General features: G+C 47.2%; 1 protein-coding gene across 1 annotated transcript in view; it reads left to right on the top strand.

Annotated features, from left to right (window-relative positions):
- The window catches only part of INSC (INSC spindle orientation adaptor protein), a 128,926-nt gene that overhangs the window by 25,886 nt on the left and 82,855 nt on the right, over nucleotides 1–20,185 (top strand). Inside the window, exon 2 of the mRNA XM_017348278.3 lies at nucleotides 3,626–3,726. Coding sequence (XP_017203767.3) covers nucleotides 3,671–3,726 — 56 coding nt within the window. The 5' untranslated portion in view covers nucleotides 3,626–3,670. The remainder of the gene's footprint in view (nucleotides 1–3,625; nucleotides 3,727–20,185) is intronic.

The raw sequence follows: 20,185 nt of genomic DNA, 5'->3' as shown, positions 1-20,185 counted from the left end.
GCTCTGTAGCCTTGGAGGAGTTTTGTTCTCTGGGTCTCTGCTCAGCAGGGTGAGTCAGATTTTGGGCAGTGGGAACGGGTTGGCTGTAAGGGCATCAGACTGAAGATGAGGTTGGCTTTAGGAGCTTCCTTGAAGGCTGCATGCTTGAAACAGGACTCTGTAAAGCCGCTGACACTTTGAAGATTTAGCTGACTGTGGTTTTAGCTCCTCAGGGCCCTTTCAGACCCATTCCTGTCTGGGTAATCCACAAAACAAGTCAATACATGAAAAGTCCCCACTTTCTGTGCCCCTGCACCTCCCAGCATTTTGCTCTGCTTTTCATCTGAGGAATCGTCCTCTCCTTGGGATATCACTGAGGGCTGGCACTGGGTAAAGATGGAGGGCTCAGGGCTGGAAGGTGAGAGCAGTGAGGGGTGCTGGTGGGAGGCCAGAGTGCAGGGCTGTCTGTGAAGGGCGCCCTGGGGCTGCAGGAAGAGGGGGCGGGGGATGGAGGTACGGTGCCTGCCAGCAGAGCCTGGACACATGTCACTTGTTTGTTGTTCTCATCACCCTCACCTGCTGTAGCACCTCCCCTACAGTCATAAAACCTGGATTCTAGTCCTCTGTCACCTTCTGGTTGGTAGAGAATCTCAAGGATCTCATCACTGTCAAGGGGGTGATGAAAATAGTATATGAGTTAATACTGTATTAAGCATTTAGAACAGTACCTAACATAGTGCATGCTCACTAGATATGAACTATTGTTAGTTACAGGTATTTTGTGAATATCATATGAGTTAATCTCCTAGTGTTCCTATATCATCTTGCAGATAGTCTTCCTCTCTTGGCCCTCATCTTCAATGTTCATGAGCTGTGGTTCCTCTGAGAGCTGATCTGATTCATGATCCAGGCCCTTGACCATGCTCGTCATTGTGTAGGGTCCTGTGCCCATTCCCTCATTGAGTAAGATGTGCTTTCGGGCATTCGGGGAAACTTGTCCCACTGCAGGAAAGGGACAGGCATAAATAGAACAGTGTGTGGATAGGGCATCGATACACATGCAACCCAGATGTGCCCAAGAGGCCTCCCTAGCCCCTGGTAACATACAAATTCACAGGAAGCAAGGTTTTATTAACTGACAGGCTCCACCTGCATGGTGGAGCTGTGGGTGAATTGATGAGCAAGGGCCCCTCACCAGAGTGTTTTAACCAAGATTAAGACATATAGGGCTTATTGCATCCCCTGAGCTCACAGCTCAGAGAGCCCTAGAGAAGGGAAGTAGATTGCGTGGCACGATGTGTTGTTCCTCCTCTACTCTGGCTGGCTTCTTGCACGCACTGCTTCTTTCCAAATGGTTCACAGAGCAGTGATTGGGAGGCAGCTCTAGAATTAGCAATCAGCCTCAGAATTAGGAATTGGCTCTAAAATTTTGTAGTTACCAAGATGTGTTTCTGGAATCTGCCTCCTAGAAATTCACAGCATGTTGCATTCTGGCTTCTGCTCATGACAACTCTGCTTTCTCTGAGTCCCTCACATATGACCTGAATCTGGTGCAGAGGGTCCCCTGTATTCCATGGTATGCTTTACCTCCTCCTACAGAATCCTGCCGCCTCAAACTTGAAAGGGCCTTGGAGCTCCCTGTCTGTCACCTACCTGAGGCTATAATTCCCACTTCAACATTTTACACTGTCTCTTTTCCCCCCATGATAAGATTGGAAGTAAAAATCTACTCATCTAATCACATCTTAGCTTTGACCCTGAGAAGTTGCTATTTTCCTTTTTTTGTACTTTTGTTAAGCATATCAAAAAGGCAATAAGCAACTCATTTTGTTGTTTCTAGCTTTTCTTTTGTGCTATCCTTTTCAGACAGCTGGCTTACTAGATTTTAAAGATACACTTTCTCAATATTGACAATGATAGAAATAAAGGTGGAGCTAACACATGATAATGACTGTTCATTGAGCACTCTTTGTGAAAAGTGTTTTATACGTTGTATCTCTCTTTGTGCATCTCCCTTAGAGTAGCTGACCACAGAACTGGACATACAGGCAGACTGTCAGGCCATACTAATAATAACAGATACTATTTATTTAGCATTCACTCTGGCCTGATAGTCCCACATTCCTGACCTCATGTCATCGTTATAATATCCCTGTAAAATAGATAGTATTATCCTCAACTGCAATTGAAGAAACCTGGGCTCAACATAAGTCATTCTACTCTTCTTTCAACAGACTCATAGAATGCAGGCCAAATGCCCAGCACTTGACAGTGCCAGGAACACACCTTGTCCCTGGCCTCGAGAGGTTCACAGTTTAGTGGCGCTCACAGCAAGGCAATGGCAGTAACTTTCTGGAATGACCTAATGCCTACTTTTATTCTGGGCTTCTGCCTCCCTGTACTTTTCAGGTTAACTGTTTCATTGCTTATTCCTAGCATCTTCAGACTGTGTGTGCAGCCAGGCCCTCCTCTGTTATTTTCTCCCACGTAATCATCGAGTAAGGGTCTCTTGTTGATGCATGCAGATAACGGGGACAGAATCTCCACTTAGGGTTTACCTATCAGGGGTTAGCAGACAAGGAGGGAATGAAAAGAAAGGGAGTATAAAAAAAACCCTCTGGGAACGGAGAGGTGGACAGCTAGTTTTATGGGGAAGGAGGAGATGCTGTTTGTTCAACCTGTGAGGCACAGGTGAGCCAGATGTATTCTCAGTGCTGGAATTGGAAGTCTCAGAACCTGGTAACTCTGTAAGGATGCTTTAGAGTGTGCAGAACAAAATCCTCCACCAAGACTTACTTAAACAGTGAGATCTCCTACTTAGATAATAGGAAACCAGAAGGTGGCCAGACTCCAGGATTCAGTGGGTGAGTGCTGAAACACAGTTATCTTTGTCCACCAACTGACTCCTGGTATGATTTGCAAGGTTATCTCTAGCAGCGATGAAGTGGATATGCTTTCTGGTCAAGTCCAATTGGAGAGAGTGTCTTACCTTGTGATTCTCTGTTAGGGTGAAGAAAACTTTTCCTAGGAGCAATCCTGTTATGGTTCATTGGCTCGAACTGAGTCCCACACTCTTCCTGAACTAATAGCTGGCAGTCTGGGTGACATTACATCAGCTGAAGTGGAATGGATTTGGGAAAGCAACCACCATACCCATTACAGGGTCAAATTTTCCAAGACAGAGCTAAGCATAATCACAGTGAGTAACCCAATGCTGTGGTGGTGTCTAGCTAGAGAATTAGCATGTAGAGTTGCCAGATTTAGAAAATAATATAGGACACCCAGTTAAATGTGAATCTCAGATAAACCATGGCTACTGTTTTAGTACAAGTATGTCCTGTGCAATACTTGCTAGCCTATGTGTCCTGGTATTTGGTACAGACCAAAATGGTCAGGTAAATGTTTAGAAATGAGACATCAGAAAAGATTGCAAGAGCATATAAAGTGCTAGAGACTTAGAACCAAGGTCAGACCTGAGTCCTGCCTTACTTGTGTGAGGTCAGTGAGGTCAGTTTAAAAGGAGAGGAAGGCTGGGACGCTTTCCCTCCACACCTGCCTTGCTCCTGTGGCCTGGATCCTGAAGACAGAGTGATTGCATATCCTCTTTGTGAGGTCCTCATTGACCTGTCCTGCCTTCGCCTTCCAGGGTCCCGATCGCTGTGGGCAGGCCTTGCTACAGATTGGGATCAACATGATGGCGCTGCCCGGAGGCCGCCACCTGGACTCCATGCCCCTGCCAGGGCAGCGGTAAGTTCTACAGTGGTTCTGAGGGCCAGACCTGCACCCATCTGGACTCTGGCTGAGGCCAAGCCTCAGAATCCTGAGGCTACAGGTGGCCCCATCTCTCCAAGCATTGTCTGTGGAGGAGACCTGGGTTGCGGCATTGGGTATGTTGCGTTTAATCAGTTAATATGGCGAGGACTGGGCCCTGGGACAGAGAAGAATCAGGGCCATCCCATCCCCCCAGGAGCTGCAGTGTAATGTGGAGGAAGACAATGGAACAAAGAATTGAGAGGGGTGTGCTGCTAAGAAGGAGACCGCATAGAAGTTTCTTGATCTCCGGCCGGCGCTGCGGCTCACTAGGCTAATCCTCTGCCTTGCGGCGCCGGCACACCGGGTTCTAGTCCCGGTTGGGGCGCCAGATTCTGTCCCGGCTGCCCCTCTTCCAGGCCAGCTCTCTGCTGTGGCCAGGGAGTGCAGTGGAGGATGGCCCAAGTCCTTGGGCCCTGCACCCCATGGGAGACCAGGATAAGTACCTGGCTCCTGCCATCGGATCAGCGTGGTGCGCCGGCCGCGGCAGCCATTGGAGGGTGAACCAATGGCAAAGGAAGACCTTTCTCTCTGTCTCTCTCTCTCACTGTCCACTCTGCCTGTCAAAAAAAAAAAAAAAAAAAAAAAGTTGTTTCTTGATCTCTCTTGGTCATGGGGCTGGAGCCACTGGGGGTCTTTGGGATTGGTGCAGGTCCTCCTGAGCTTTTTGCAGGTGTAAATCCAGAGGTCTTCTCTTTCCCCTAAGTCACCAAGGAGAGAATCACCCGAGCTGATCTTTGATGCCTGAGTTGAACAGGGTTGGGAGTGGGAAGGAGGCCCCCACTGAGCAGCAGATGAAGCAAATAATGGGAGAAGAGCTTTGGAGCTTTTAGCCTGAAGAAGGAAACTGAGGACCACAAGTAGTGTATACCACAGCTTAGTTAATCTGTAGATTTAACTTGGTTCATCCTGGAGGCAAGAAGCAGAGCCCAGATCCATGTTGACCAAGTGTACTAGTTTGCCGGGGACTGCTCTGATTTTGGCAAGAAAGTCTTGTGTCCCTGGGAACCCTTCAGTCCCAGGCAAGCGTGGACAGTTGGTCACCCTAAGGTAGGGTTGACCCACAGAAGAAAATTGCAACCTCAGAGTGATCAGGGCTTCTGCTTAGCCTTGTTTTTCTTGAGACATTTTGATGGGATTGTTTTGAGATGACAGAATCAGAGTGGTCTTTATGAGAATATGAACTCATGGTTTTGTTTTGTAATGTTTTGTATTACATATTAAATGTATACTTAAATCTTACATTCACCCCCGCACCTCTGGATTACCAGGGGTATCTGTTTACTCCATCCTTCATTTTCATACTGCTTGTTTGGATTGTGAGTGTTTTATTTTGTGTATATGTTGCTTTTAAAATTGAGAAAAATTATGAATTATTTAATTTTATTAGAACTGGGTTATCCTCTATAAAGGTACTGGTCTGCTCCCCCAAAGAGATCATTATATAGAGATTTAAAGGGTGGACATTGTGATATAGCAGGTTAAGCTGCCACTTGGGTCACTGGCATCCCATATAGAGTGCCAGTTTGAGTCCTGGATCCTAGCTTCTGATCCAGCATCCTGTCATTTTGCCTGAGCGGCAGCAGATGATGGGTCAAGTACTTGGTTTCAGGGCCAGCATGTGGCACAGTGGGTTAAGTCACTGCCTGTGATGTTGGTATCACATATTGGAGTGCCAGTTCAAGTTCTGGCTGCTTTACTTCCAACCCAGCTCTCTGATAACGCAGCTGGAAAATCAGCAAATGATGGCCAAGGTTCTCCTGCCACCCTTGTGAGAGAACCAGGTGGAGTTCCAGGCTCCTAGTGTCAGTCTGGCCCAGCCATGGCTATTGCAAGCATTTGGGGGAGTAAACCAGTAGATGGAAGATCTTTCTCTCTATGTCTCCCATTTTTTCTATCACTCCACAGTTCAAATAAATAAATAAATGCTTTTAAAATAAAGAGGTTTAAGGATATAGGGTTAGTTTAGGTATGTTCCAAAGGACTGAGAACACTGTTAGGATATAATTAACAATTTCTGTGCAGCTGGAAGCCAAGTGTAAGCAAAACCACATAGAGGCTCTGTCATCTTTGCATACAGTGTTTGTAAGGCAGAACCCAGAGGTGGTGAGATACAGACCTGTCAGGATCTGTGTGTGTTCTCAGGGACGGGGCCCACCTTGGTTTGGAATGGCTAATGGCCTTCTGTGAGGTAAGCAAGTGGGTTCAGCTTTGGACATGAGACTGCGTGGCTTCAAAGCTGACCTCTACTTCTTACCAGCTACGTGGCTTTGTGCAAGTTCCTGAACCCCATCTGTGCCCTGGTTCCCTCATGTGTCAAATGAGGGAATAAGCACAGTACCCACCTCACAGGGCTGATATGAGGACTAAATGAATTCATACATGCAGTGTGTGTGGCATGCATAGGACCTGTTGTTCACAGATTGCCTTTTGTGCCAGGAGCTCTTCCTGCAGGCAATCTTAGAGTATTCTTCCAGAGACCTCCTGCAGACCCCTCACTCTCAGAAGGTGGCTTCACTGGGAAAATGAGGAGTCACAGTCAGAGACTCCCAATAGCCTAGGACTTTAAACTGGGAAAATGTGGACATATTCTGGATGAAGCAGAGTCTCTCCTGCCCTGCCCTGCCCCCAGGCGATGGGTTGGGTGGAGCAACTTTGGCTGCAGGGTGCTCTGATGGTCAGAGCAGAGCCTGGACAGACTGGGAAAGCCATTGTCACAGGGTAGTTTGAGGATTGTGTTTAGCAGTTCTGAGTGCCTTGGCTTGATTTTTAAAAATTTTTTATGAGAGAGTTACAGATAGAGAGGGGAAGAGATAGGGAAGTCTTCCATCCACTGGTTTACTCCCTAGATGGTTGCCATGGCTAGGGCAGGGCCAGGCCAAAGCCAGGAGCCAGGAGCTCTGTCCAGGTCTCCCATGTACGTGGCAGGGGACCAAGCACTTGGGCCATCTTCTGCTGCTTTTTCCAGGCCATTAGCAGTAAGTGAGTTTGGAAGTGGAGCAGCCAGGACTCGAACCAGTGCCCATATCGTATGCTGGCCTTACAGGTGGTGGCTTTACCTGCTACATTGCACAGCTGGCCCCAACTTGATTCTTGATTCTGTTACTTATTAGCTGTAACTTGGGGCTGCAGTTTCTTCCTCTGTCAGATGGGGATGATTCATACATGGTTGAGTTGTTATGAGAATTTAAAATAATACGTATAAAGCTCCTATCTAATACACAGACACTGCTCAGTCAACGTGAACTTTCAGATGAGGAACAGGTCCTCAGTGTCCAGTCTGTGGGACAAAGATCACACCATTTGTACCCTGGAAACCACTGACTTGTCTCTCTTTACCACTTTCTACCTCCTCAGGAGGTTTAATGGTAAAAGGAAATTAAATTGCATAAAAATGATTTAGAAATCAAATTATTACCCTCATAAGCAGGGTAGGATTTTAAACTGATCGTACAAAACAAATACCTTGGGAGTAAAACTCAGACTAGCCTAACTCCCAGAGTTCTGGCAGCCATAAAACCTGCAACCTATGAACAAGATTATGTGCAGCTCTGACTGGGCAGGCTGTGCTGCGAAGACTGGGTGCTTTTCCCTCTAATACCTTCACAGCCTGGTCTTGTTGGGGCTACCTGGAACACTGTGGGGATACAATCCCTGGGGCTACCAGGTTCTAGCATCAGGTGCGTGGGGCCATGTTCCCAGAGAAGGCTCTTGTGTATTTACAGGATGTCAGAGGGGTTAATTTGTCCAATCTGATGCTGCATTATAGGCAGACAATAGCAGCCACCCCTTCTTTTTTCCTGTTTCAAGCTGCAGAGGCCTCTCATGGGAAATAACACCATGGTTATTGTTCCCTGATAAATAAGTAATGCTGGGTAATTGACTTCTTTCTGTTGTGTTCCATGGAAACTGCATTTCACTTTGTAGGGCCATTGTTCACCTCAGTATACAAAAATAAATAAGTAAGTACAGTCAAGTTGCATGGGATCATCCAGCAGCCTGGGTGAATCGTATGGGTTAGACCATTGGTATCTGAAATCTTTGTGAGTAAGTAGCAGTAGAAAGGAGCTGTTCTAGGCACAGCCTCCCAGCAGAGAGTAGGAGGCAGGGAGCAACAGCCCTGATCTAAGGGCACGGGCCAAGACAGGTGGTCTGACCAGTGCAGAGGTTACCAACGCTCATTGCCTCTGAATCTCTGGGGATACTTTCATATTTCAAAACAATGAAACCAGAAAGCAAAATCACATAACTCTACTCTTAGAATCCTTAAATATAGGCCTGAATGGTTGAAAGCACTGGACTCATATCCCAGCTCCACTTCTTACCAGTTCTATGACCTTGGACAGCTGCTTAATTTGTCTGAGCACCAGTTTTGTCTTCCATAACATGGCGGCAGTGATGGCGGCTTCACAAGCCCGTGGAAGTACTTTGGTCCTGGAAGGAAGTCTTTCTAGGGCCTCAGGGTGCTTTGCAGTGCACAGCCTCCCTCGCCAGCCCATACCCACAGCAGTAACGAATTCCTCCTCCTGTCGGGAAGCACTGCTCACTGCTCAGGTCAGAGGGCTTTCCTAGAGGGTCAAGGCTTAATTGGTGGGAGTGAAGGGGGCCAGATATGAGCTCCCTGGACAACAGGAGACAGTGGCTGTTATTCCCTAGCTGGTCTTTGTTTGGTCTTCTGTCTCTGGGCCTCTTTGTTCACATCTGGAGTAGACTCTGAGTGTGGTGGTGGTGCTGGAACCTAGCTATGGTGCCACCGTGCTGGTCAGCGTCCTGACACCACTGTATGCACCAGCAGGGCTGTGCCTGCTACCACGTGGCGTGGGCCTTATCTTCTTCAGGGTCCTGATGACCCTGAAGTCTTGTGGTTTAATTGTCTGCATGGGGTGGTCCCTGGAGGATGAGTTGGAGCTCATTGTCCTCACAAAGCCAAGTCCACACGTCTTCTTCCATCCTTCACTTCTTTCCAGTGCTTCTCTTGCCTGGAAATCAAGCTAGGGCATCTTGATATTTTCTCTCTGGGTTCCTGCCAGTGAATGGTCAGAGTGGGAGTACTGAGTAAAGGGCTGGCAGTTACCAAAGTTGGCTCACTCTTTGAAGAACTTGCTATGGGCTGGGGACTTTTATACACAGCTTTCATTTAATCTTCACCATAGCCCATGTGCACAATCATTATGCATGTTTTTGCCAGTGAGGGGCTGAAGTTCTCTGAGGAGCAGCCTTTGAGATGGAGTTTGGAGATAGATGGTCATTTGGCAGCACCTGTGGGGTCAGCACCATTGAAAGGAGAGGAAGGGAGGAGGCCTGGGTAGAAGGTGAAGCCGAGCTGTGATGCTGGCACTTTGACAGCCTCAGCTGACCTCATAGGGAGCTTTGGAATTAGAGTCGTTCATTGTCCAAAATGGCCAGGGCCTTTATACCCAACTTGAACTGTCTTTGGAAGAAGTTAAGCACTTTTGATTAAGGTGTAGGTGTTATAGCACAGTGGGTTACGCTGCCGCTCGGGATGCTGACATCCATATAGAAGAAGCAGTTCAAGTTTAGGCTCCTCTGCTTCCAATCCAGCTCCCTGCTGATGCTTCCAGGAGACAGCAGATGATGGCTCAAGGGAGACATGGGAGACCCAGATGGAGTTTCTGACTTTGACCTGGCCCAGCCTTGGCTGTTTCAGGCATTTTAGGGAGTAAACCAGTGGATAGATCTCTCTCTCTCTCTCTGCGTTTCAAATAAACAAAACCAAACAAGCACCAAAAAACATTCTAATTGGGAAATCAGTAGGCTGAGGCTTCCCCAGTGCTTTACGTTCCTATGTCAGCAAACCAGCTTCCTATGTATCTTAAACAGTAAAACAAAACTAGAGACTACAAGTCAGAATCCACCAACTAGTCTCTAATCAGGGTCTGTCCACTCTAATCGGTAAACTGTGTTTTCTTTGTCTTCCTCCAGGATAAACCTCAAAGCAGGCTGCCTGCACCTGTGCTGTGGAGCTCTCTGAACCTCTTCTGGCTCTGAGTGATGCCTACCTCATGAACTGTCATTTGCCAGACTAAATTCTATTACACTTATTTTGTTGAGCACTTTAAAAAAAGATTTATTTATTTATTTGAAAATCAGAGTTACACACAGAGAGAAGGAGAGGCAGAGAGAGAGACAGACAGACAGACAGACAGAGAGGTCTTCCACCCGCTGGTTCACTCCCCAATTGGCTGCAATGGCCAGAGCTGCGCCTATCAGAAGCCAGGAGCCAGGAGCTTCACCCGGCTCTCCTGCATGTGTAAAGGGGCCCAAGGACTTGAGCCGTCTTCTACTGCTTTCTCAGGCCATAGCAGAGAGCTGGATTGGAAGTGGAGCAGCCAGGACTTGAACCGGCGCCCATATGGGATGACGGCACTTCAGGTGGTGGCTTTACCCACTACGTCATAGCGCCAGCCACTTTTCTTTTAACGTGGGCAGAAGTAGGAAGGACATGGTTTCAGGTGAGGTGGCTCTGACACAGTATCTGGAAGGCCAGGCAGCTAAAAGCTGTTGACTAATGATGTTCCCAGTGGCTAGGATAACAAGTCCTTCCATAAAAGGGAATCTGGGCAGCATGCCACCATGTCCATCCCTAAGGAAACTGAGGCTCAGAGGAAGTTATTTTCCAAAGGACAGAGCTTATAGGTAGCAGAGCTAGGATAGATGTAGCTAGATGGTACTTAAACCATGTCCATAGCCTATCTAGTCTCTGTCATTGTCTGCAGTGTTCATGGGGCATCACACAAGCAAATCATTTAATCATTTATTCAGGTAGTCATTTGTTCATTACTCTCCAACCAAATTTTTCCACAAATATTTATTGAGTGCAGATCTCGCATTGTGTGCTCAGGGACGTGCTGGGGACTGGGTTGAACATGTCTCTGCTTGCACAGAACTTACACGTTCTTAATCCACTTCCCTCTTGGGCTGATCAGGCATGGATTTGTAGCATGTGTACAACTTGGGGCTCTCATCTGCAAGGGCTGTTGTGAACGAATCTCTTCCTCCAGATTCTCTTCACCTGGAGTCTGAGAAGACTCAGAGATGGGTGCGGATGCAGCTAGTGACAGGCAGCCTCCTGGGTTGCTGCTGCCCCACCTAGGAGACGTCCAGCTCTCCTGAGCCATGGAGGCCGGTGCAGGCAAGTCTGTCACGAAGTAGATAATGGCTTGCATGTGTGCACTTCTGGTTTGTGGCTGGTTTTATGCTACTGGGTCATTTTCTATGACTGTGGTGAAATGTGCAGACTGTAATTGTCAATGGGATAATTGGACATTTTTTTCTGTTGTTTAAGCTGAACTGAAGGCCAATCAAAGCTAGAATCAAATTCCCTCCCTTCTCCCATTTCCCAAGAGAAATCCACAGAAATACAGGGTGTGACCTTGAAAAGGCAGAGGGCCATGATTCAGTAGTTATTTTTAAGAAGAGAGGTGGGATTGAAATTCTTACATAGTGCCGGGAACTGGGATCATGGAGGCATTGAATATTGTGGCTGGAAGTTTTCTCAGAGCTTATCGGTGCTGTCCTTTGGTGGTAACATGGGGAAACTGAGGCCCAGAAAGAGGTAGTAGAAGTGTCACAATATTCTGCAGGCCCCTTGTCCCTATTTAGTGCCCTGTCTTTCCTGAGCTGTGTTTTGTGAGCTCCTCCTCCTATCCAGCCCCTAGCAGGTCAGTGTAGAGGCTCTGTGCCCTCCCCCCAGGGCAGGTCTCATGTAGGAACTGTCTGGAGTAGAGAGACACACTTCATTCATTCACCGCTTATTCAAATGATCTGTATTTTGGATTAACTTGCTTTAGGCCAGATCCTGGGTAGTCCAACAGTGATTTATGTGTATGCCACCTTCTCCTCCCAATGATCAATGTCCTGAGGGCTAAATGGATACCTGATTCAAGTTTGTGCTTCTGATTGTGATTAGAATGCACACAGCAGGGGCTTGCTAGGTGATAGTTAGATAAATAAATGTTTAATAAATCTTCGAGGAATGAATAACAAACCCTTGGCTGGGAGTCTCAGGTGAGTGTGAGAAATTAAACAGCTTAATTTTGTTCTTTTCTCCAAGCCATTCTTCTCTGTCTAGAAAGCTATTCTCATTCTTTTTGGTAGAAAACTGCAATTTGTCGGGACAGGATAAGATAGAGCTTTAAATTGATTAAGTGTTCTGTCTGAGTGGGAGCCAAAGATTTAATTGGTTGAAAGAGAGAACTTGAAGATTCATTTTTTCTTCTAAAGAATTACTCGGAAATATTTTTTGTCTTTAAGATCACTGGAAAGAAAAGCCTGTGGTTTTATCATCAAGTCTCTTGCAGGAGAGCCCAGTGTAATAGAGAGCATGGGTTAGGAGCCAAGGGCCAGCCTTCCGCTATGTTGTGTGTCCATGGGCAATCCTCTTCCTCTCTGAGCCTGAGTTTCCTTATTTAGGATGAGGCAATGGACCAAAGACCTCTGCAGTCCTTCCAGCTTTCACATTCTAGGAGCCTGTGAGTGAATTTTGGATGCCCTTCTCGCTTTACTGGACAAAAAAGTCTGAGTTTAGTGCCACAGGTTTGGGAAAGCAATTGCTGTTTAAAACAAGGTCTTCTCATACCTTCCTACGAAATGTGCAAAGGGGTCCAATGTTTGCCTTGTAGCTGGGGTGGAAATTGCAAGAAATACTGGTTTGGGAGCCCTTATAGCTTGGGAGTGTGTGTCCTGTTTGGTTTTATGGAAGCTACTTGATGTGGCCAGAATGATTGTTCTAAGGGACATGGGGTATCCTGCTTTGATGGAATGTAATGCAGATAGATCTACAGATCCCCGCACTCTACCATGCTTCCAGATTTGATTTGACACAGCCATTTTCACCATTGCCTCCTACTCTGGCTCCACTTAGCACTTGCCATTTGCCCAGTGTGTGATTCCAGGCTTCCATTCCTGTGCACACAGTGTTGCTTTTGACTGAAACTTTATCCTCTTCTGATTCTGCTGTTTTTCCTGGTGAACTTGCAGGCATCCTATGGGGATTGACTTGGGAAACCTACTGGATACCCTAGCTTGGGTTAGGTAATCCTTCTCTGTACTTCCATAATCCTTTCTGTTAACATTGAAATGTTAAATGTAGCACAGTGAGCCATAATCGTTTGTTTGCTGAACTGTACTCAGTAAATGTTTTGGAGTCCATTACAAAGAGTTGTTGGCATATAAAGCACTTCTTTTCAGAGAACTCCCCATATCATTCAAAAGGAGGAATGGAATAAGACAGAAAAGTATGAATTCCAACTTTGGAGGCTTTATAATTCTTAAAAATAGTTATTTGTTTGAGAAGGAGAGGGGAAAAATGAGGGGAAGAGAGCTCCTATCCATTGTTTCTCTCCCCAGATGTCTTTAACAGTCAGGGCTGGGCCAAGGAAGAAGCCAGCAACTGGAAACACAATCCAGGTTTCCCATGTGGGGTGCATGGACCCAATTACTTGAGCCATCATTCATTGTCTTACAGGGACCACATTAGTGGGAAGCTGGAGTTAGGAACCTATGAGCAAATCCAGGGACCCCTATGTGAGATGCACGTATCTGAACAACCAGGCTACCTGTTAGCCCCTTGAAGACTTTTTAATTGAAGTTTTATTCTAAGTAAAAAGAAATTAAAATGAGCAAGGAAAGTAGACATAGATTTCTACTTAAGGAACACTGGATACCAGTCCAGCAGGATAACCTGGGAATGGGGAACTGGTGCCAGTAGCTGGAAGCCAGGCATGTGTCTGCTGAGCTGGGAAAATTGTTCCCACTGGCATCCAAAGGGTCAGGCACAGTGACACTCCCCAGTGATGAGTTTTAAAGAATGAAGTGGTCAATCCAGGAGGCAAGGTGCAGTGACAGGGAGGAGAGACACAAAGGTGGGCAGAGTCCAGAGACTGTCACTTCCCGCTATTCACCATTAATATTGGCTCCCTGGCCCCTTAGCCCTGGTGGGGCTTGTGCTACATGTTCATCAGAGATCCATGATGATGAGGATAATGGAACTGCAGTTTGTCCTGAATTTTAATAACACAAATCCTATTCTCTCTCAGAAAGACATGAGGCAAGAGTTTGAAAAATGACCAGATACAGCCTCGTTTTCAAATGATCACAGCTTTAAAAAAAGCAGTAGTGTGTCATAAAAGGGCAGTCTTTGTAGTGGAAAGAGCCCAGCTTCAGATGTACAGGTCCGAATATCAGCTAAGTTGCTAAAGACCGCCAAAGAGCAGAGCAGTCATGGTCAAGAGCAAGGTTCTAGTATCATATTGCCTGGATGTTTGTTTCTATTTATCCATGTTTCAGTATGAAAACCTCATAGGATTTTTTTCAAGCATTAATGTAATGAGCACTCAAATTTAGCTTTTTATCATTGTAAGCAGTGAGGCCTTTGACAAATTATGCAGTGCCTCCAAGCTTCAATTTCTACTCCTGTAAAATGGGAATGTAATATGCAACTATCAAACCACTACGAGAGTGGGAGCAGAGGGACCTTGGTACCCAGCAGGTGCTCTGTGTTTGGTAATCTTCCCTCTCTGTTGTGTAGGTAGTTAATGCCCTCTGACTTTTGAACAGTCCTGGAGAGCATTATTTCATAGTGCAATCCTTTGGAATGAGACTTGGCTACTCTCTTCTCTCAGCCCTACTCCACCCTGGATAATTCCAGTATTAAAAAAAGCACAAAAAATGAAAACCATGTCATCTGGCCAGTAGCGTGGCATGTGGAGACGACTGTGGTTGCAGCTGGCTCTGTGTTTGCAGTCTGCCAGACTCCAGAAAGTCCAGATTTGGGGGCTTGGCCACCTCATTCCAGATGTCCGGGAAAGCCTCCATCAGAGAGCAGTGACAGGCGCCTTGGGGAGGAGACATCTGTTGGGAGCCAGGTAGGGCTCCTGGGAGCCTTGTCTCCATCTGAGATGCCCTCCTTGCTCCCCAGGCCCAGAGGCCCTCTTTATTAGCATCAGGTGTAGGTTCCAGCTCATCATGAAGAAGGAGGAAATCCAATGACCCAGTCCTGGCCCCTGGCCCCTCTGGTTCTTTGGCCAGAGACACTACAGGCTCCCACTTGGTGGTTTTCCACCATGAAGGGAATGTGACTCATTTCCAGTCCCTCTGCCTTGACCTCAATTGTTGGTTCCTTGCCTCATTGTGAGTGATAGGACCAGCCGACTATTCTTGCAAAGCAAAGATTGTCTGTGTAGTGGGATGGCAGCTTGAAGTTCATCAATGAGGACAGGTGAACCCCTGAGAACAGGGGGGCGGGCAGGGGAGGGGCAGCCCCCACCACACAGCCCGGTGGCCCTATTTAACCAGACATCTTATGCTGGGTCAATCAGCAAATCCAATAGGAGGGGTGGAGCCCAGAGAACCAGAGAGCTAATGACAGAGAGTCAGGCGAGCTATGCAATTATGGGAAGTTCAGCACTAATGCAGTCCAAAACCTTAATGAGCCACAGTCCGTAGACTCAAGCATTGAGAAGAGCAGCTCATTATGTGGCGGCACAGTGACCATGGCTGGGATTTGATGGCCTTGTGATGAGGCCATGTGGGGTTCACCATGGCTGTTCTCCCTGGGAAGCTTGGGCCCTGTTTGGGGCATCTCTCTGCAGGGCCTGGGCCCCACTTCCGATGTGGCCTTGTGTACCTCACAGGTGCCTCACAACAGAAGTCAAGTGAAACAGAAGCTGGCTGTTCCCTGGACGTCTTTCCTATGCTGGCCAGTGCAGACTCCCCAGGAGCCCACTCTGGTCCTGCCCTCCCTGCCCCCCATAGCTCCTCTTCACCCTCCAAGATCTGCGTATCTTCTTGCCCTATGCCACTGCCTTTTTCAGGCTTCTGTCCTCTCTCTCCATTTTATGACCATCATCTCACAACAGGCCACCCTCTGGTCTAGTATTAAACCCTGCTCTGGTCTATTTTCTACAGATGATTTGCATAATTAGCTCACTGTCCGCCTCTTAAATGCTTTCAGTGGCTCCAAATTACCTTCAGGATTGAATCCAAATTCCTAATCATGGCATTCATGGTCTTGGATCAGGCGGTCCCCATCTCTCTTTGGACTCCTTCCTGGCCACACATGCACAGGCCCCTGATGCACTGGGTCAGGGAAACTTCTTGTCATATTACTGCTTTTGTGTCTCCAGGCCTAAGCACACGGTGTCTCCTGTATATGGAAGTCCTTTTGCCCTTGTTGTCCTAGCCATCTGCTGTCCTCTAAGGACCAGGGCAAATGTCATTTCCTTTGTGTAAATATTCCCAGGCAGAGTCAGGCCCTCAGTCTTCTGTGATCCCAAACTGTCCTGCTCATGGCTTCTTGACAGCGTGCAATGTTTATTAATAAAAGCTGAGACTCTGGACTCTGGGGGACTGGGTTTGAGTAATGGCTCCCCAACTTGCACACCACGCGACCTCTCCAGCAGAAGCTTCCTCATCCCCGAACAGGAGTAGCAATTGTCCTTTTAGGATTAGAGGAGATAAAATGTTTGGAGGATTACAACCCCTCCTGGTTCCACGCTGGAACTCAACACATTAGCTACTGTTGTTCCATTTACCAGATTGGGTGGTTGGTGCTTCCCTGCCTGTCTTGGCGGAGTGCCATGAGGGCTGAGTTTTCTCCTGTTCACCTTTGTGCCTCAGCTCTTGGAACAGGCTCGTGCTAGCAGACCCACCGAACACATGTGGAGGTCACGCTCCGGGCCTGGCCTCTCCATGTGCTGCTGTAGGAGTTGCAGGTATAGGACACGTCTCCTGGACCCTGCATTTGAGGGTTTTTTTGAAGGACAGAGCTGCCAGGGCAGCCCAAGGTGGAGGATATTTTGTTCCTGCAGTCTTCCCACAAATGAAGATGGAAAATCCTTGGTCCGAGCCTGAGGCTTGCAAGTAGAACAAGGGCTTTCTGGGGGAAACAGGTCCTCCCACTGGGTTCCGGGGGCTGATGTCAGTTTCTGGAACCTTGCAGATGGTATTGTAACTAGCTCTTGGAAACCCTCTAGTGGTGATTTCTTTACCCTCACCTGCATGTCACAGAACCACACTGAGGTCTCAGGATAGTGAGGGAGTCATTAGACCTGAGAATCTCCCAAACGTTCCACTTTGGCAAATAAAAGTATTCTTCTTTAAGTAAGGAGAACAGAATAGGAATGAAAAAGTTCACTGCTTTCCTTTAAAAAAATTACTTATTTATGGGAAAGCAAGAGAGAGAGCAAGTGAGCTCCCTTCCCCTGGTTTATTCCCCAAATGCCCATTATAGCTAGGGGTCCATCCAGGTCTCCCACCTGGATGTCAGGAACCCAATCACTTGAACCATCAGCTGCTGCCTCCCAGGGCTTGCATTGGCAGGAATCTGGAGTCAGGAGCCAGAGTCAGGTACAAACAAAAGTACAGGTACAAAAGTCAGGTAAGTGCTCCAATGTGGTTGCAGGCTTCCTAACGTTATCTTAACCAGTAGGCCAAATACTTGCCCTGCTAAATGTGTTTTGGTATACACATCAGATCCCATGTTACCACCACAAAGACTGAAGATAAACAGTAGGACTAGCCAGACTCCCACATGTGAGGCGGCATTGACATTGTGTAACCAATCATGCTGAACCTGGTATTTGAACAGAGCACAGCCTTTTCATCAGATAGTTCACTTCAGGAACACAGCGTCTAGAGTCCAATGAGCTGGGCTCAGAGTCAAACTTGACCACTTATAAGCTGTGTGATCCTAGCTAGGTTACCCACTCTTTCGAAGCTATAGTTTCCTTATCTGTAAAAATAAAATCCCAGGTGTACCCTCCTCACAGGGTACAACATGTTAAAGTGGTCCACTGGACAGTTGCACAGGGTGCGTCTTCAGTAAATGTTCCTGTAATGATTACAGATTCTATCTCCCTCGGATCTCACAATCCAATGAGACCAATAGCACAGGTTATCACCACCCCATTTAATAGATTTTTTAAAAAGACTTATTTATTTATTTGAAAGTCAGAGTTACACAGAGAGAGAGAGAAGGAAAAGCAGAGAGAGAGGTCTTCCATCTGATGGTTCACTCTAATTGGCTGCAAGGGCTAGAACTGTGCCGATCCGAAGCCAGGAGCTGGGAGCTTCTTCCGCATCTCCCATACGAGTGCAGGAGCCCAAGTTGAGCCATCTTCTACTGCTTTCCCAGGCCATAGGCAGAGAGCTGGATCAGGAGTGGAGTGGCTGGGTTGAACCAGTGCCCATATGGGATGCCGGCGCTTCTGGCCAGGGTGTTAACCCTGCTGACCACAGCACCAGCCCCTGGTGGATGTTTAAACTTAATTCAATTCCATGAATGTATCTTCCTGTGTCAGGTCCAGTGCCAGGGGAAGCATGCTGGCTTTGCATATAGTCTACAGGATAAAGCAGACATTTACAAGGAAGCAATTGGGATGGAGCATGACAGGTTTAAGAGAGGGTGCTATAGACCCCTAGTAAACGTGAGATGTGAACTCGTCTAGGAATAGAAGGCACCTTCAGAGGAGATATTAAAGCCAAGACTTCAAGGATGCGTGTGGGTAGGCAAGGTGAAGAGGAGGTGGGGAAAGCAATCAGCATGCACGGAAGGTGAGAGGCTGGAAGTCCCAGCCGGGGGACTGGAAGACCTCGGTGAAGCTCGGCCAGTGTTTGGAAATGAGGGGGCCATGAACAGCTCAGGAAATTGAGGCTCCAGTGGTGCTTGTCTTGTGCACAGGCATGCAGCTTTTGAGAGGTGAGCGTGGGAGGAGTGATGGTTCTTCATCAGATCTTCTTGCTGCTGCTGTCCTCATACTGATGCTCATACATACACTGGCAATGCGCCCACTCCTACACACCCTTTTAAGAGATTAGATGTAAGGCATTCATGATTTCATGAAAAGCCAGGTGGTGTTAATGTTGTCTCCCCTCAATCAGAGTCCATCTAAAATGCCAGAGTTTGAGAGTTAACAAGATGGGGTTCTGAAGCTGGCACCACAGCTCACTAGGCTAATCCTCCGTCTGCGGTGCCAGCACACTGGGTTCTAGTCCCTGTTGGGGCGCCGGATTCTGTCCCAGTTGCTCCTCTTCCAATCCAGCTCTCTGCTGTGGCCCAGGAGTGCAGTGGAGGATGGCCCATGTCCTTGGGTCCTGCACCCTCATGGGAGACCAGGAGGAAGCACCTGGCTGCTGGCTTCGGATTGGCGCAGTGCACCGGCCGGCCATAGCGGCCATTTGGGGGGTGAACCAATGGAAGGAAGACCTTTCTCTCTGTCTCTCTCTCTCTCTCTCTCACTGTCTAACTCTGCCTGGCAATAAAAAAAAAAAAAAAAAACAAGATGGGGTTCTGAGTCAAGGGAGAGGAGGCAGCTCTGTGTACACATTGGCTCATCTGGGCTGGAAGCAGTGGCCTGCAGCCACATTCAGTGTTGTTGGGTTTCTGAATAGAGATGGCTGGGAGCACTGTTAGAATGCTGGACAGACTCAGGAGTGGTGAGAGCTTAGGTGTTGGAGTCAAGTGGACCTGGGCAGAAGTCTTGGCACTATCATTGACTAGTTGTAAGCACCTCTCTCAGCCTTGGTTTTTCCTTCTCTGTAAGATGGGAATCATATAAGTTTGATATCATATGTGCAAGTACTTTATATGTGTCTTGTACACAAGTGGTACTCAATAAATAGTTTCTCTTATAGCATGCTTGGAACTGTGTTACATTAAAAAATGATTTGTTAGAGTAGTCAAATCTCTGCTCTACCCTGTAACCCTCCTATGGATTGAGAGCAAGCCCAGCCTGGAGAAATGGATGCAACAAAGTGACAGTAGTGCCATGGTCTATTCCCCCTTACTCCTAGCATTAGCTTTAAGATGTGATGGTGGTCCATGTTTCCATTTCCCCAGCACTCTAAGGGTTATCCAAAAACGTGAGGTTCTCTCTCTTCCCTGTTATCTGAACAGTTACATTAATAAGAAATTATGTGGAACACATATACCAATCATAACATTATGTGGTAGAGTGAACATTGAAAATTGGGATTTCTGAGTAATGTTAACCTGAAACTTCCTTCTACTGCCACAGCTTAGAGCAGGTCATGGCATGGAGATGGGAGAGAGTTCAGAGAAGCACAGAAGAAAATTGACCATTCCTCAAATAAAAGGTGGATAAAGGGTCTATTTTTAGAGGCCATTGAAGGGAAGACAATATCCTTAATGTGTCTGATATTGCACAGGAGGTCTGCACCAACTTGGAAACAGGGTTGCTGTGAACTGGTTAAGTGTGGTAGGCTCTCTGTTTAAATGTGACCTTGGAGCCTGATGCACAGAAAGTCCTGTGTGGATGAGCGTGAGATTTAGAAGGGGATCGGAAGCAGGACAATGAAAACATTGGAAAATATTAAGATCGGTACAGTCACATTTCCTTTAGTCACACTTGGCTGG

This window comes from Oryctolagus cuniculus, chromosome 1 (genome assembly GCF_964237555.1).
Source record: "Oryctolagus cuniculus chromosome 1, mOryCun1.1, whole genome shotgun sequence".
Lineage (NCBI taxonomy): Eukaryota > Metazoa > Chordata > Mammalia > Lagomorpha > Leporidae > Oryctolagus > Oryctolagus cuniculus.
This window is presented reverse-complemented; position numbering and strand designations above follow the sequence as displayed.